This window comes from Mesoplodon densirostris, chromosome 10, assembly GCF_025265405.1.
Source record: "Mesoplodon densirostris isolate mMesDen1 chromosome 10, mMesDen1 primary haplotype, whole genome shotgun sequence".
NCBI lineage: Eukaryota > Metazoa > Chordata > Mammalia > Artiodactyla > Ziphiidae > Mesoplodon > Mesoplodon densirostris.
In genome coordinates, this window is record NC_082670.1 from 13,086,945 (window position 1) to 13,104,792 (window position 17,848).

General features: G+C 42.5%; 1 protein-coding gene across 3 annotated transcripts in view; it reads left to right on the forward strand.

Annotated features, from left to right (window-relative positions):
• The first annotated feature begins 2,320 nt into the window (after positions 1-2,320).
• The window catches only part of MYLIP (myosin regulatory light chain interacting protein), an 82,218-nt gene continuing 66,690 nt past the window's right edge, over positions 2,321-17,848 (forward strand). For all 3 annotated transcript variants that reach the window (XR_009533613.1, XR_009533612.1, XM_060110814.1), the window contains exons 1-5: positions 2,321-2,617; positions 3,716-3,906; positions 15,254-15,439; positions 16,740-16,937; positions 17,459-17,623. Coding sequence is in view for 1 of the 3 variants with exons in the window: in XM_060110814.1 (XP_059966797.1) it covers positions 2,531-2,617; positions 3,716-3,906; positions 15,254-15,439; positions 16,740-16,937; positions 17,459-17,623 (827 nt within the window). In the remaining 2 variants the exon portion in view is untranslated. The remainder of the gene's footprint in view (positions 2,618-3,715; positions 3,907-15,253; positions 15,440-16,739; positions 16,938-17,458; positions 17,624-17,848) is intronic.

The following is a 17,848-nucleotide window of genomic DNA, read 5'->3' on the forward strand; positions in this document are numbered from 1 at the left end:
AAATTAGGAAAGAGAAAGACAAGGAAGAGAGAGGTAGATTAGGGTCTCCCATTTCCTGTATATGCTAAGAGAAGCCAGTATTCCTTTTCTTCTTGGTCATAATGATTTCTATCCCCTCCCCAAGTGCTGTTTTTTTCCTATTTTTAGCATTGTTTTGTTTTAAGAAATCCTTCTCCTCTTCAGTCTTATCTGGTGATTCAATTTCAAAAGCAACTGGAATCTTTACCAACCATCCCATAGCCAAAGTATAATCTGGGTTTGTATTAAGAAATATTGGTGGGGGTTTCCCGGGCTTCCCTGGTGGCGCAGTGGTTGAGAGTCCGCCTGCCGATGCAGGGACACAGGTTCGTGCCCCGTTCCAGGAAGATCCCACATGCCGCAGAGCGGCTGGACCTGTGAACCATGGCCGCTGAGCCTGCGCGTCCGGAGCCTGTGCTCCGCAACGGGAGAGGCCACAACAGTGAGAAGCCCGCGTACCGCAAAAAAAAAAAAAAAAAAAAAAAAAAAAAATCCCTGGTAAAATCCCAAATATTTGGTGTTTGGTTGTTTTGTTTTTGATTTTTGTTCTTGGCCAATCAATATGTCTCCCTTTCCATTCATTTTCATGCCTAGTCCCTGCTGATTCTGTGAGCTCCCCAAATTTGTGTACTAAATTCCCTTTTGCTTAAATTAGCCAACTTTTGGTTAGTCGGCGTTGGTTTAGCCAACTTAGTCGCTCAATAAACAAAAATGTTAACCAATACACTTGGCCTCCGTCTTGCCCCTCACCTCTTCTCCCGGATCTAAAATTCCTAGAGATTAAGCATAGATTAGATAACAGTTATCCAAATGTTATCTCCCAGATAAATTTACCAGATCAGTAAACTGAAATTAAGTGAATGAGGAACAAGAGCTGATACTAGACGGGACTATTTCAGCAGCGCAATATCATGAGGTGTATTCTTAAAAGACACAAAGAAAGATGTGAGTGCGCATGCCCGTCTGCAACACTGGTGGTCAGGACTTGGTTTCGTTTTAGCCAGAGTCGGCTTTAGTGAAAGACTGTTGGAGGATCCTAACCAGTAGTCTTCTGCTCTGATATCCTTCTTACTTCTTCAGAAATGAAGACAACCAGAACAGAGATAATTGAAACTTCGGGAAAGGGATAAGGACAGAAGTCATAGGCAGGCAGTGACAGAGCTGACGTTACAGGTTTCCTTATATATATCATGTACCGGGTCATTCAAGTGCTTTTATGAACATTATCTCTGCTGCTCTTCACAGCAATGCTGGGGAAAGGCGGGGCAGAGATTGTGGTCTCCATCTGACTTGCTGAAACACTGAGCTGCAGAGAGATGAAGTCAGTTTTCAGCGGTCCAAAGCTGAAACCCACATCTCTGGCTTCTCCTATAAAGAAACCAGAGGTAGGCTGAGTAACGCGTTGACTAAGAGAAACAAGTGGTAAATGAGGGAAGACTTGTAGACCTTCAATTATTAATACTTTCTATTGAGATAAGTCCGTTACTCTGAAGGTGGGGATAACACCTGGTTGCCTGAGAGAAGGGACTGGCATTGGAGCAGGTGCTCTATTAATGTTTAATGAAAAATGAGCTAAGACGTGAGATAGGTTGGACAACCTGAGAGAGGGCCTTAGCGCCCGTACGGTGTTTTGATTCAGCACAACGGGTATATAGAAGCCTTTGGAGAGGTTTCATAGAGAAAGCACTAGATCAAGCTCCCTGGCTTATTGAACGACAGCAAAAACTTTGATACTCATATTTTGTTTTTTCAATGATGAGGTCTAAAATAAAGAACAAAAATTCCGCCTTCCTACAGCCCACTGAGGCAAACCCCAGGGAAATCATCATTTTCTTTTCAGGCTTTGGGGCTGCTCTCTTTGCTGTCTGCTTTCACTACGACGACCACCACCCCGCCCCCCAAACGCGCTACTGGAGCGACCCAAGGCTTCTGAAGAACAGCGGTAGCTTGGAGGCGTTTAATCACTGTAAATTCAAGCCCGACAGAAAGGCGACCCCACGTGGGAGCCCCGGGCGGTCGCTGGCTCGGAGCAGCGTCTCCCAGCGAGCAGAGGTAGCAAGCGCGTTCCGGGGCCTCCCTCCTTTCGCAGCACTCAGCCCCCGCGAGCTACCACCTCCCGAGCGGCCGGGGGAACTCAGCCGGCTTTGGGAGGTCGGGCGGCGGCCGAGCGGCCGCTGCTATTGGCTGGTCGGGCGGCGGCGGAGGGGCGGGGCCTCCGTGATTGGCGGGGGCCCCAGCCGAAGGGGGCGGGGCCGCTATATCAGAGAAGTCCCCGCTGCGGCGCAGGCAGTCGGGCTGCTGGAGTGCGGCGCCGCCGCGGGACCCGGAGAGCCAGCTGGCGGGCGGTCTGGAGAGGGGGTGGCGGGGAGGGCGCGGCGGCTGCCGGGGGCGCAGGGCAGTGGTCTGCAGGGCTTCAGCCTCCCGAGGGCCAGCTTCGCCGAGCCCGGAGCTGGGTCTGAACCCCGCGCACACCAAAGACGAGGCGGCTGTGGCGGCAGCGGCGGCCCCAGCCATGCTGTGCTATGTGACGAGGCCGGACGCGGTGCTGATGGAGGTGGAGGTGGAGGCGAAAGCCAACGGCGAGGACTGCCTCAACCAGGTGAGGACCAGGGGCCAGGCGCGGGGTCCAGGCCGGTTCCCCGAGGCCAAGGGGCCTCGCTGTGGCGCCGGGACGCGCCGGGGGCCGGCGGCGCAGCGGCGGCGGCGGCGGGGTTAGTGCGCCCCAGGCGCCCGGCCTGCGCCCCCTCCTCCACGAGGCCGTGGGGCGCACGGCCGCTTCGTGGCGCGCCGCGGGCGCGTGGTGGGGTGGGGGTGGAGGGCGCGGGGGACGCGCGGCGGGCCTGCCCCCCTGCCCCCCAGCCCGGGACTTTCCCGGAAGAAGGCGACCCAGCACACCTGCCTCAGGTGTGTGAATGATGCCTCCTGTCGGGTCCCCGCGGGGCCTGGCAGCGCCACCTGCGTCCCGGGATGAGGTGGCTGGAGGGGTCGCAGGTCCCTCGGGTTGCTCGGCAGACAAGCAGTGCCCTTGTCTCTTGATGCTTCTCAAATGGAGAAGCATTTCTTCTGCACCTCCTTGCATCTCCCGATTCGCGGGGGACGAGAGGACGGTAGGTTTGGGTCGTGGACTCCTCGGTTGTCTTTAAGCACGCGTTTCCTTAGGAGTGAGGAGGAACGGTTCCAAACAGTGCATAGTGGTGTGGCAGAAAATTTGATCTTAAGTGAAACGCTGTGCCCTCCAACCCCCTCGACCTGAGATGTTTGGAAAACCTCCTGCAAAGCTTAGCTGACACTTGTGGCGTGTTTCCTCAATGTGTTTGCTTTTTTGGAGTCCAGATGGTTAAAATTGTCCAGATAATAAGCTGCCAAATCAGCTGTGCAGATTGTGCTAGTGGAGGGAATTCCAGTGATTGGAATAAGAAGGAAAATACCCCGTGGATTCCCGTCCTCAGCCTTTCTGGAAGGCTACATTTTGAGAACTCCTTTTGTGCCTCTATACTACATCTAGTGGTTTCGCATCACTGGAGCCTTAGAACTCTGTTGTTTTAGCCGACAACAGGAATTGTAACACCGTTGTTGAACTTTGTTTAAAAAAAAAAAAAAAGAATAGGCAGGAATCTTAGACTCAGATGGAGTCTTTGGGTGTGCTTTGACCACATGGACCGCTTGCTCATCCACACTGCATTCATTTTTGTTTTAGGTGTGCAGGCGATTGGGAATTATAGAAGTTGATTATTTTGGACTGCAGTTTACGGGTAGCAAAGGTGAAAGTTTATGGCTAAATCTGAGAAATCGGATCTCCCAGCAGATGGATGGGCTAGCCCCTTACCGGCTTAAACTGAGAGTCAAGTTCTTCGTGGAGCCTCATCTCATCTTACAGGAGCAGACTAGGTAAAGTGACGCTCAAATAAACCAATGTCAAATCGACCTTTGATTCCATTTAGGAAGGGCCACTGCACCTTCCCAGAGATGTTCACAGGCAAATTTGTTTTGATACAGAGTGAGTTGGTTATAGCTTAGAAGTTTTCCATAGCACAGTTCTTTTGTTGAGGTGAAAAGAGAGCTGCATAGTTGGCTTGGGGTACATTTTCCAACTCTTCTGGTGTTTTTCTTATTTTTATAGACAATGGGAGAGTAAGGTTGAATTCTTACAAACACTTGAGATCAGTGCCACAATGCAAAAAAATAAAAAAATAATTAAAAAAAGAAAGAAAGAAAGAAAAAAGACCTGATTTCCTGATAGAGGCATCTACTGCCCGATAGTAACCTCTGTCTCAGCAGTGTTACTACAGGTCATTGCAGACTGCTCTAACAGAAAGCAGGAAACAGTTCCTCTTGGGTTACTTAAACTTGGTCAACTTCTTCAGCCTAGTGTCAAGTTACAGTGTGTAGCAAAGAGCTCTGTCCGAATTTTAAAAGTTTTTCAGTTTCTTGAAAACTTAGAAAACTCTTTTAAGGCCAGTAGTAATCGAACGCTACCCCACAGATAGTTTATACATGATTGTTGAGTTCAGATTGTTAACTTTATCTCTTCTAGAAAGCCACCACTAGTGGTAGACAATTGGAGCATGTGGCTTCCTTTTTCAAACAGAAAATGGATTCTCCCCTGGACTGGCTGTAATACTTTTCTCAAGGATGAGCCAAGCTAGGAAACTGGTGTTTAGTATTTACTACTGAAATGCAGGAGACCTAAATCTTATAGTGGCATGTAAAAAAAAAAAAAGAAAAAGAAAAAGGAAAATGACTACTTTTAAACACGGTAAACTTTGGATCTTAGTTCTAATGTTTTTCATAATCCTTTGGATTGGAAATTTGCTGTGCAAATAAAAAATGTGAGTGTGAGAATTATGAGTAATGATGAGTGAGCCATATCCTTTAAGAGCTTTTAACATGTCATTTTTTTGGTTGTTTACCAAAGGACGTAGAGACACATATTTTGAAATACTATTTATTTGAATTTGAAATCTCTCCTTTGCCTTTTTATGGAGCTTTAAATGGTGAGAGAAGTGTTCAATTTTGTATCTGAGGGAAGCTAGTATATTGAGTTCTTAGTACTCCTGAAAATGTGTTGCAAAATATTCAAGTGATTTCATATTTAAGGATGTTTTAGCTGTCTATATGAATCAGGATAGGTTGGGTTTTTTATTTTTTTATTTTTTTTAAATTAAAGCAGATTTGTGAATGCTTCCACTTTGCACTTCAGTGTGATAACTTGCAGTTGAGTAAGAGAAAATAATACATATATATATAAAACACCTTGGAATTTTCATTGTGTAGCTTTATCATTATTTTGCAATTGTTTCAGGGCCTCCAGATTCAAATCTATTTTGATGACACAGATTTAGTTTTTAAATCTGCAGAAGCTTGGAGGACCAAATACATCATTTAAACAATGACTAGGGGCCTTCCCTGGCGGTCCAGTGGTTAAGACTTCACCTTCCAGTGCAGGGGGTGCGGGTTTGATCCCTGGTTGGGGAGCTGAGATCCCACATGCCTCGCGGCCAAAAAACCGAAACATAAAACAGAAGCAATGTTGTAAAAAACTTCAATAAAGACTTTAAAAAAATGGTCCATATCAAAAAAATCTTTAAAAAAACCCAATGGCTGCAGTCATAATATAATATGTACATCTGTATTATAAATGCTTACAGATTTTACAATTTGCTACTAGTCTTTACCTGTGCTTTCTTGTAATAGAGTTAATAACTATTATCAGCTCCATTCTATTCATGCAAGAAATAGAGATATTTTATGAATTAGAATTGGAATCAAATTTCCTACTTTATTGACTCAATTGACTTTGACTCGAGATTCATGTCTAATAGCACTCGAAGATTGCACATACCTAGTTAGACTAGGTAATTTTAATTGATTTTCATTCCTTTTGAAATCATACTGGAAAATTCATGTGATTTTGACTTTTAAAATATTGGTGTATTTTACTTGTTTTTGTGGGGTTGTCTGAAATAAATACAGAATTTTAAGAAAATGCCACCTAAAGTTTATATAGCATTCTGCTTTAACAACTAGCTAAAGTGAGTTGTAATTAGCATTGCACCTTTTCATTAGGATCAGTAGTTGTGCTGGGTCGAATTTAGTTACAATTAGCATTGTGTTTATGTGTATGATACTACAGAACAGAAATACTTATTTTCCCTAATATTATGTTATCAAGATAAAGCTGGTTGATAAACTTTTTTGATATTTAATCATTTGTTATAAAATATTTATATAAAATGCCATGAAAATAAAATAGATCTGTTTACATAGTGAGTAAGCTCAGCTTTGCCAGTCCAGTTATGAGAGGTGATATTTTACCAGCTCTTCATCAAGTCATGAGGTCAAGTCATAAGTCATTTCCATTTAATGCACAGAAAGTGTCTGGACAGTTTATTAAATGGTGCTGAAATATCCTAGCCAAGTTGTCTCTGTGGACAATTAAAGCAGCCTGCTCCACAGTAGCTGGCCTGACTGGGGGCAGTTAATATATTAGTTTGCATTAGATTAGGGAAGCTGCTGTGAGAACGACAGGCAGGAAGGCCCGTCTGTAAGAGCAGAGTTCTAGGGGCAAGGCAGAAGCCCCTGCGTTCTAGGTCCAGCTCAGCAGTCTGCCACCAGCATGTACAGCCTTCCAAGACTTGAGCCCAACTGAAAACCCTGCAAGAGATTCTTTAAATCCCTTCTAGCAGTAGATTTTTTTTTTCTTGGCTTCTGCTTCCTCTCCATATTATTTTCCTAATGCTTTTTCTAAATACATTTCTCTGAAGAGAGAAAAAACATATCCAATGTCTGCTTAGATTGGTAGATAGAGTTAGACTGGCCTCTGATGTGGCCTAATTTTAGATTTGATTCTTTACCTGGATTATTATGTTTGCTCTGGAATGGGGGATTCTGGAAAGTAACCAGAGAGTTTTGTTTAGACTCAGCTGGCATCTTTCAGAGATTGGTGACAGCAGGTGTTTTCAGCAGATGTTTGCCATGCTATGGATTAAAACGAAAAGTGAAATTAATATATTCTGGAAGTAGATCTGAAATCATAATCATCTTTGAAATTATTACCTTTCAAAGGCTTTCGGTTATTCACAGCAATTCAGACCAGATTTTGTCAACATTTTCAAAACCAGAGATTAGAGAATTATATGCTTCATCTTCAGGGATGGTAATTATACCATCCATTCCCAATAAAATCTTTCTGTTTCTCCTGACTGCCACATTTTAGCAGAGCTCTGTGTTCTTTGCTAGAGGCACCCTGCTTGGTTAAGACTCACCAACACCTGAATCCTCTATCCCAGAAGCCAACCCCAATACAGGGGCTCCGTGAGTGCTGAACTACATGTTCATGGAAATGCTATAATCCTGAACATTGCATCTCATTAGGATCTTAAAAGTTGCGAGCAGTGATGCATTTGACTTCAGACCCCAGCTCACTCATCACTCCCCAGGGAAGCCTTCTCCAGGCGTGCTCAGGAGACTAAACTCTTCCAAGACATCGTGTAGCTTTCCTTTATAGCATTTAATGAGTGTGTAACACTCCATTTACTTATGTGACAGTTTGCTTATTGTCAGCCGCTCTAATAATCTAAAATTCCATTAAGCAAGGAGCTGATCAACCTTGTATACCCAGAATCTAGCAAGTGCTTGATGTGTAAATATTTGTTGAATCAATGAATTAAGAACTTGGAAATTTAAAAAAATAGGGTTAACTGATACTGTGATAATATAAATTTTCTTATAGGTATTGAAATGTCTGCCAGTTTGCTTCTATAACCTGAAACGTTTGAGAATGTCTAAAAGAAATCTCACCACTAAAAAATGTTTTGTAGTGATTTCTCTCAGTTAAGAATTTGCTCAGTGCTTGGCATTCTTTTGTTTGCTTGCTTCCTTCCTTCACCCCCTCTACCTCATTCCAAGCCGTTTGTTCATTGTGGTTGTTAGTTCTTATCTAGAATGAACTACCACGCTCCTGGACCTTTTATGAAGTTCAGATAGTTTTCAAGCCACAGGCTCACTTTATCTAATTTCAACCCATTTGTAGGTCTGGACTACTTATTAAACTCAATTTTTCCCTGTCTCTCAACAAATATTACTTAGACAAGTGAAAATCGAAGGAAGATGGCATCACTGAAACCCACAAAGCAAATGCCACCTGCAAACTAGAGGCAGGCGGGGGTGATAATCTCAAATCAGTACACAGCTGAATCGCATTGACCCTAGCCAGTGCCTGTAATCACATTCAAAGTCTTACAAAACATGATCACGCAATGAGAAGCCCACGCATGGCAGCGAAGAGTAGCCCCCGCTCACCACAACTAGAGAAAAGCCGGCGCGCAGCAACGAAGACCCAACGCAGCCAGAAGTAAAATAAATAAAATAAATAAATTTAAAACAAAAAACATTGTCACAATGATAAAGGTTGATTGCAGAATTTACCTTTGTGTGATTCAGGATGGGTAAATTCCGTAGGATGGATTGCAGGAGTATTATGTTCTTCATATCAACTACATGCCAAAGAGTGGAATGACACATTCTCTATTTTTTTTTTTTTTTTGGTATGCCTAAATACAACATAGGCCCCAGGAAAGTAAAAAGTGGTAAAGATAGACGTGTATATTATTTCCAAAGAAAGTATTAATTACATTTCTGGATTCTTATTTATCTTTTAAGTTTTCCTTTCTGTTCAGAGTACGGGATGTTTGTGGTGGTATATGGTTATTTTAGCCACAGACCACCCACCTGGGCCCCTTCAGTCTCTTTTTGAATTTCTGATACTTATATATGTGTATGAAATATCAGAGAACATTGAGAAATTGATTTTTATGTAACCAAAATGAACTGTTCATTTTGAATGTCATTATAAATAAAATTTGAATATTTAGATGGCACAAAGGGCAGATTCAGGGTGACCAGTGGGGTCAGGTTCCAGGTCTATTTATTCTCTGAGTCGTGTACCACTACAGCCCGATCCCAGACCTCTTCTGGACCTGATAGCCCTCCACACTAATCTAAATTGTTGAGAAAGAGATTGTAGTTAATGCTCTTAAACTACAAGATTGTCCGGACTGTTGTTTGCCTAGGGACAGCTATCTACTGTGAGTAATCATATTTTTTAGAAGTCCAGGTTTTATGCTTCCAAGTGTTTTTCTGTGAGTTGTTTTGCTGTGAGTTGTAACTACTTTTGAAATTAGGAATTTCCCTCACCTGTACCCTCCTTATCTTTTAACTGCCTTGGAGCCTGAGGAGAAAGCAAATTTATCAGTGATTCCCATTTTGCATTTTGGGCTTTGCAAAGGATTTCCTTAAACCTGAATAGAGACCTGACTTGGTAATTATTGGCTGTGACAGGTTTCTTAATTGTAAGCCTTCCATGAAGTGTGGTAGATGTGATGGTTCATTTTAAGTGTGGCTCTTCATTTGAATTCTGAACCTTGACCCTAGGGATTTTTACTGGTGTTATTTTCTCAACCTCTTACTATGAAAAATTTCAAATGTACGGATAAGTTGAAAATCTTTACAGTGAACACCCAATACCTAGATTCTACTATTAACAGTTTAATATACTTGCTTTATCACATATTTATCCATTTATTGATCCCTCTATCCATCCATCAGTCTATTTTTTCATGCTTTTCAAAATAAGTGTGTGTGAGTACACATCCCCCTAAATACTTCAGTATGCGTATCACTAACTAGAACTCAGTATTTGCCTACAGTTCTTTTTTTTTCTTTTGATTGATACAAAATTTGTATATGATGAAATGCCTAAATCCCAATATACCACTTAATGAGTTTTGGCAAATGGATGTACCTGTTTAAACAAAACCCTTATCAAGTATTACCATCACTCCAGAAAGTTCTCTCATGCCTCTCTGCAGTCGTTCCCGCCCCCCCTTCCCTACCACCACCCCAGAACCAGGTTGTATGTTTTTCCAGCATAGTTTAGTGATGCCTGTTCTACTTCATGTCAGTGGAATCGCACAGTACGTACTCGTCTGTGTCTGGCTCCTTTTGTTCATCATAAATTTTTCGAGACCCATCATCTTGTGGTATACATCAGCGGCTTGTTCCTGTTTATTGCTGGATAGTATTCCACTGTAGGAATGTGCTGCTGTTTGTTCATGCATACTCCTACGATGAACACCTGTTTTCCAGCTATCGTGAGTAAAGCTGCTATGAGCATTCAAACACAAGTCTTTTGTAGACATGTGTTTTCATTTCTCTTGAGTAAATAAGAATGGAAGAGCTGGGTCATAGAGGAGGTAATTGTTTAGCTTATAAGTAACTGCCAGACCTTTTTCCGAAGCAGTTGTACCATTCTGTACTCCTGTCGACAATGTACAGGGGACCAGTGCGTCCACATCCCTGCCGGGTTTCAGGAGGGTTTATAGTGGTAGCACATTGTGGTTTTAATTTCTACATCTCTGTTGATTAATAACACTTTCATGTGCTTATTGGCCTTTGTACATCTTTTGCGAAGTATCTATTCAAGTCACTGGCCCTTTTTTATTGAGTTGTTGTCTTTATTTTTGAGCTGCACAAATTCTTTATATGTACTAGTCCTTTGTCAGATATATGTTTTATAAGTGTATTTTTTTTTCCCTGTGGTTTGCCTGTGTTTTTGATGCCTTTTGATGAGTAGAAGTTTTTAACCTTGGTGAAGTCTCATTTATCCAGTTTTTTCTTTTACGGTTTTTGCTGACTGCATCCTGAGGGGAACCTACCTGCAAGTCATGAAGATACTCTCCTATGTTTTGTTCTAAAAGGGTTACAGTTTTAGCTTTTATATTTAGGCCTGTGATCTATCTTGAACTGATTTTTGTTTCACTGGAATTTAAGATACAAAACAAACCTATAGCAATTCTGTTGTGACTTGATCATTTTTAAATATAACTTGACAGTTAGAGCTTGTGGTTTAATGACTCATTGGACTGTGGCGGGCATACGGGTGATCTCAGTGGGTGTCTCGCTCTGTGAGGGACAAACCAGCCATTACAACGGAGGGCCAAGTTCAGTCAGTCTCTTGGGGAGAGAATCACTTCAGTTATTAGGATTGGAGACTTTTTAAAAATAGCTACTTAGCCATTTTCGAGATGTTTTAGGTTAGTTACTTAATTTTGAGTTTAATAGTAAATGTGGAGATAGTTGTTTTGTATTTGTGTCATGAAAAGCCCTTCAAAATTATGTAACTGGGAAGATAACTGGAGGGCAGTAATTGAGAGTAACTGTGATGAGCAGATCGACAACTCCCGATTGGTTTTGCAGAGAGTTCTGCTTTGATTATTAGATGATTTCTTTATGAGACAAGCCAGGGTTTAGAGGAGAGTCCTCTGATGACAGTTCTCGAAAGATAAATGACCTAACTTTATTGCGTAAAGCTATGGAAAGGAGTTCATTTTAAACATAGAGGAAATCTGAAGTACATACTCTGAAACAAAAATATATTAAGGATATGTGACTCTTTTTTTAAATTAAGATATGACATATCCTTATATTTATCCCCCCCCTTTTTTTAAGTCTTCCCTAATGCAGCAAGTGTGAATTCCTTAAATGCAAAGACATGAGTTAGCTAGAATGTTTCACTTTGGGGCTCCAAACCCCATCCATATATTGAAAGTATCCGTTTTCTTAGTAACTGGGTAAAGCTTGAAGAATCATGAATTTCAAGGTGCAACCAAAAGAATATTTAGAAAATGAGCTTATGTCTGTTAGGACATATTCATAGACATTTGCTTAAGACACAGAAATCATTTTTTCCAAAGGCTTTCTTTCTGTTTATGATTCTAGCATGTAGCCTAAATTGAATTAGATAGGCCAACCACTTTTGATCTGTAGTTAAAAAAAAAAAAAAATTCACTGCAGGCCTGACTTCTTTGACCACATCTGCTTATTTTGATATTATCGGTAACTTTTTTTTTTTTTTTTTTTTTGCGGTACGCGGGCCTCTCACTGTTGTGGCCTCTCCCCATTGCGGAGCACAGGCTCCGGACGCGCAGGCTCAACGGCCATGGCTCACGGGCCCAGCCGCTCCGCGGCACGTGGGGTCTTCCCAGACCGGGGCACGAACCCGTGTCCCCTGCATCGGCAGGCGGACTCTCAACCACTGCGCCACCAGGGAAGCCCTATTATCGGTAACTTTTAACCACTTTACGAAAAGGGAGGGCGGTGGGGGGGAATCCATGAGCCAGACAGTTACAGGCCAGATGGTTGGAGAGAAAATAATAGGAGAAAATACTTGACTGAAAACCACCCCTAATTATTGAGCCATCACTGGATTCCGTGTGGAAATGTTTCTGCATGCCCTGCCATTCTCCCTCTTCGAAAGAGCACATTACATAGAGTCTGCTGATGGCCTGCCACTGCTGTGACCTTTGCTGTCACTGCCGCATGTGCTCTTCTCCTGGAGAGCATAAACTTATCACCCAAGGGCCAGTTTGTAGCCAGAGTTATTTTGATAGGATACATTCCTTCACACCAAAAGGCTGTACCTTCCATCGAAACAGGAGCCATCAGATATATTCACCCTGGGAGCCCGGCACAGGGCTTGGCACAGTGGCAATGCGTGGCAAATTTGTTGACTTGAAATGAAAAGGTTGCTTTATAGCCATGAAACGGCAAAATGCAGGAAGGGCCTTACCAGAAAGTTTCTGTAAATGATAAGGAGGAGGATTTTTGTACTTACAGGGTATCGACCCCAATGCAGCCGAGAATGTGGAGTATGTTGAAAAGGCCATTGTCCCCCACCTCCTTTTTAAAAATTCTGACTCACAGACGGAGAAAGGATCACATTACTCTCAGGCTGCTGACCACCTGTTAATATTTTGTTACGGCTGCTTCTTTGCCTTTGATTTTGGCAGCTGTCTGTCCAGCAGTCATCCTGGATAGTTTGGAAAAGGAAATTGGATCAATTTTGAAACTCTTCTTTTGCAGGCTAAACTAGTCTCTAACTTAATACTTAGGAAATAAGTTAAAAGACACTTTCACATAAGCAGGAATTAAATTGAGAAGACTTACTTTGGGTGATACCCTTGAAATCTTTCAGCACATACTTTCTTCTTTAATGGAAGTGTATATTTAGGTTTTTGTTCCTTACTAACATGTCCACTGATGAATGCAGAAACAGAGGTACCTTAACCAAGATGACGTTTACCGAACAGTCCTCTAAAAAGCCTTCTGAGGGCTGAAGCAGTGTTGTAACACCAAGATTTTAAGGGATGGCTAGACCTCAGTCCTCAGATAGCTATTTTAAAACAAGTTATTTTTGTAGTTATTTCTTTGCCCCAGTAAGGACCCCCTTCTCAGTTTAGCAGTATGTCAGAGATACTTTAAAGACAAGCAGATGTTTGGGTTAATAAAAACCATGCTTATCTTCTTCCAGTGCTATTATGCATTCTTACTGTGATTTCTTCATAGGGGGCTTTGAATAAAGAAAAAACTGCAGTGTTTGGCAGAGTCTGATAATTTTAAACATTTCTTTATCATTATAGAAGGCACAAGACGTTGAATTTAAACATTTCTTAAAGGAGGATTAATGGCTCTTGTCAGCCTGAAGTTTTGAGACTCTCAACAGATCCCCTCCTTGTATTTCTAGCCTCACGTTCCCTTGTCTCCTTTTTTTGCATTGTTCACGTTATCCCTTCTACCTAGATGTCAGACACAAGGCTAGCATATAAATAAAAGCATCTCGAGGACTGGAATAAGGGTATCCAGCCAAAGGGGGGGAATTTAGGAACCCTGTTCAGAGCTTTACAATGATGATCATAATTCATTTGTTAACAGAAGGAATAGTATGGCATTTCAGCATGTTGGAGAGGCTGTATTGAGTCATCAGAGGAAGGTTATACATTTGCCAGAGACAAATTTCATAATCCAGGCCAGTCTGCCTATGACAGTTTAGATACTCTGTCCAGAATCTTAGGCAACACGGATTGGCAGGCAACAATATCTGAAGTTTTCCAGGATTTCTAATTCTCACATACCTTTTGGTAAATGTAGAATACAGTGTTGTATACAATTAGGACAGGCTCAGATGGAATGAAACTAGGATGGGAATATAAACTAGTTGCAGACAGCGTGTAGTTTTATGTACATTTATAGAACTCTCTGATGTTAGAGGCACTTATGAAGTCAGCTTAGGTGCAGCTAAATGTACTAGAAGTTAGAACATGTCAAATATTATAATAGAGGAATAAATAGTTTGCATGTGATATAGACAAAAGGGTATCCAAATGAGGGGACAGGAGGAGTGACCTTCAGGACAGAGGGAACAGCAAGACCAGAGATGTGGGGACGTGAATGTACTTGGTTTTTCCAGAAGGAGGAATTGTCCCTTTCCTGGGGCATAGTGGCTGGAGGGAATGACAGGAGATGTGGCTGGAAATCTGGGGCCAGATACGGAGAACGCTGGGTTCATGCTGACAGTGTGCTTCCTTGGCAAACAATGGGGATCCCTTGAAGGATTCTGAGCGGAGAAATGGCAAGTTTATATCAGAAGCAAGCAGCTTGGAAGATGGATTCACAGAGTCTAGAAGAGAGATCAGCTTAGAGGATATTGTAAATTCTCTGACAGTTGAGAGCTGCAAGTAGGATAGAGGAGGTAAAAATGGGAAAAACGGAACTGGATTTAAAGAGTTTTCAGAGGCAGAAGGAAGATGAAGAGTCAAAGTGAGTCTGTGGTAAAAATAACAAATCAGTCTCTGGTTTCCACTGGGAGAAAAAGTGGGTTTGGGAAGAAAGTTTGGCTTTGAAGAAGGTGAAATTGGAATACTGAAGACCATCCAGTGGCAAAGTCTGTTAGCACTTGGATATTTGAATATGATCCTTAGGAGAGAAGTTGGGGTTAAAACTAGAGATTTGAGGGTCATTTGAATAAAGGTGAGGCTCTTAAGATAATAATTACACATCAAGATAAAGTTTTTCTGAATAAGATAATTTCTTTTAAATAGTGTAATGCAGAAACATGTATATAATTATTTTACATTTTGTAACTTGAATGTTACCGAACTTGTCATAGTTAGACTTGTTTTGTTTGGGTTAAGACTTTGTTTCAGAGAAACTTAATCCTTAGGTTTATTTTGCCTTACTACTCATGATAAAATAAGGTCTGTAACTGTAAGCATTTTTAAGGTAGCTTTCTTCCTTGCTCTCTTTTCCTTACTTAAATGGGATCATGAAATTGCTAAGCAGTTGGGTCCGATACCAAGTTAGTCCCCCAGCATAACCTCACTCTCGCATTGCATTGCAGGCATATCTTTTTCTTGCATATCAAGGAGGCCCTCCTGGCAGGCCACCTCCAGTGTTCTCCAGAGCAAGCGGTGGAACTCAGTGCCCTCCTGGCCCAGACCAAGTTTGGGGACTATAACCAGAACACGGCCAAGTACAGCTACGAAGAGCTGTGTGCCAAGGAGCTCTCCAGTGCCACCTTGAACAGGTGAGGCTGTAGTTCAGGCTCACGTTTATTGTCCCAGATCTAGCAAATGTATAAGAATCTCCAGAAGAAAATCAAACTATGATAGATACAGGTAATTGGTGAGGTTGAGACTAGACCATTGCCCCATATAACCAGCTATTTTCAAAAGGTGCTTAGCCTTTTCATTGAGAAACTTATAAACACAAAACATAGTCCACACAAATGCCCTTATACAAAATACTGTCTAACAGGAATTGTAAAACCGCTGACCTTTTAAGAATGCATATCTCTTAAAAAGTCTGTCATGTTTATCGGCATTTTCTTCATCCCAGCAAGGATTAAACCAAGAGACCTAACAAAGATGTCTTAATTATCTATTCCTGGGTAACAGGGTTGCCCCCCTAAACTTAGTGGCTTAAAACAACAAAATCATCTCACAGTTCTGGGTCAGGAATCTGGCCATGGCCCAGCTGGGTTCTCTGGCTCCAGATCTCTCAGGAGGCTGCCGTCAAGCTGCTGGTGGGGTTCAGTCTCATCTGAAGGCTCAGGTGAGGGAGGGATCTGCTTCCAGTTTGGCTCAGGTGGCTTGTTGGTTGGCCTGTGCCTTCACCACGGCGGCCTCTTCGGGGGGTTGGGAGGGGGGCGCTGTTTGATAACATGGTGACTGGCTTCCCCAAGGACGAGCAGTTGAGTCAGAGCAAGAGCAAACACCCAAGACGGATTCAAAGTCTCTTTATAACTTAATCTCAGAAGTGAGTGACAGCACATCACTTTGGCCATATTCTGTACATTAGAAGCAAGTCATTGCTCCAGCGTACACTCAAGTGAAGGAAGTTACACGAGGCATGGATACCAGGAGGTGGGGACCTTTAAGGATGGTATTGGAGGCTGTCCGCCCCAATAGATAAAATAGACCCTGCATTTTTCAGTTGCAAATGACCTAATCAATCCCATATAATGCTATATTATAATGAAACTTAGAAAGCAAATCTAGACAAATGGCATGAGACATTGCTAGTATAAATTTCTTATGTATATTTTTAGAGATTTTCCATAGTTCTTTTAATTCATCCCCGTCTGGCATCCCCAATAGTTTTTTCTCCTAATTATTTACTAGTTGAGATCTTGAACAGTGTCTTAAACGTATTTTTACAATACGTTTGCTAAATAAATGAAATAGCAATAGTGTATAGCTTTGAGTTTTTGTGATTCATAAATGAGTGTCAGTATAATTCACTAGTAAAAATGATACCGATTTACCTCTGAAGACTGCATCAGTTAATCTCTCTGTATGCCTCTCTGCCCTTTTGGTGTCTTGCAGCATTGTGGCAAAGCATAAGGAGTTGGAGGGGACCAGCCAGGCTTCGGCTGAATACCAAGTTTTGCAGATTGTGTCGGCAATGGAAAACTACGGCACAGAATGGCACTCTGTGAGGGACAGCGAGGGGCAGAAACTCCTCATTGGGGTTGGGCCGGAAGGAATCTCAATCTGTAAAGATGACTTCAGCCCAATTAACAGGTAACCCAAGTCTTAAATTTTTGTTCAGACCTACGTGTGTACGTACTTTTGTAGCTCTGATGGGGAAAATAGGAAATGGAGAGGGATTTACTAGACAGTCATCCTTTAGGATTAATGTGTTTCATTTTAGGTAGGTACATTCATTTTATTCAGGCCTTAATAAACATTCCAATATTTTTTAAAAATATAGGCTCAAGTGTACTGATGTGACAGAGTTAATATTTTTCAAATGTCACGTCCACGGCTATAAAAATCTCATTTCTCACACACACACACACACACACACTCACACTCACACACACTCACACTCTCACACTCACTCCAAGACTTGCTCCAGTGCGCCTCTCCAAGTTCTTTTCAAAGAGCCTTCATACCTAGGGAGCAAAGTGCTTATCTGATGGTCCCAGGCAGAGCGTCTGGCTTTATGGCTGGGCCCTGAGCACATGGGAACCCTGCAGAAGCACACACATGGTGACCCATCTCCCCCTGGGCTTGCTCACTTTTCTCTTCCCACCTTTCAGGATCGCTTACCCTGTCGTGCAGATGGCTACCCAGTCAGGGAAGAACGTGTACCTCACCATCACCAAGGAGTCTGGGAACAGCATCGTGCTCCTGTTCAAGATGATCAGCACCCGGGCAGCCAGCGGGCTCTACCGAGCCATCACCGAGACGCATGCTTTTTATAGGCACGTACCCCTGTGCACCCCGTAACCCCAGCATCTGCCACAGTGCTGAGGTTTCCAGGTGACGGCAAGGCTCCTATGGTTCCTGGTATCACTGTGTCAGTGAACCTTGTACAGAGCTTAAGAAATCGGCTGTTTTCGAACCCTTCATTTCTACCATAGCAATGGGGTCCTTAACATCATCCTGCTTTTCCTTCAGGATATGTGTGTGTGTGTGTGTGTGTGTGA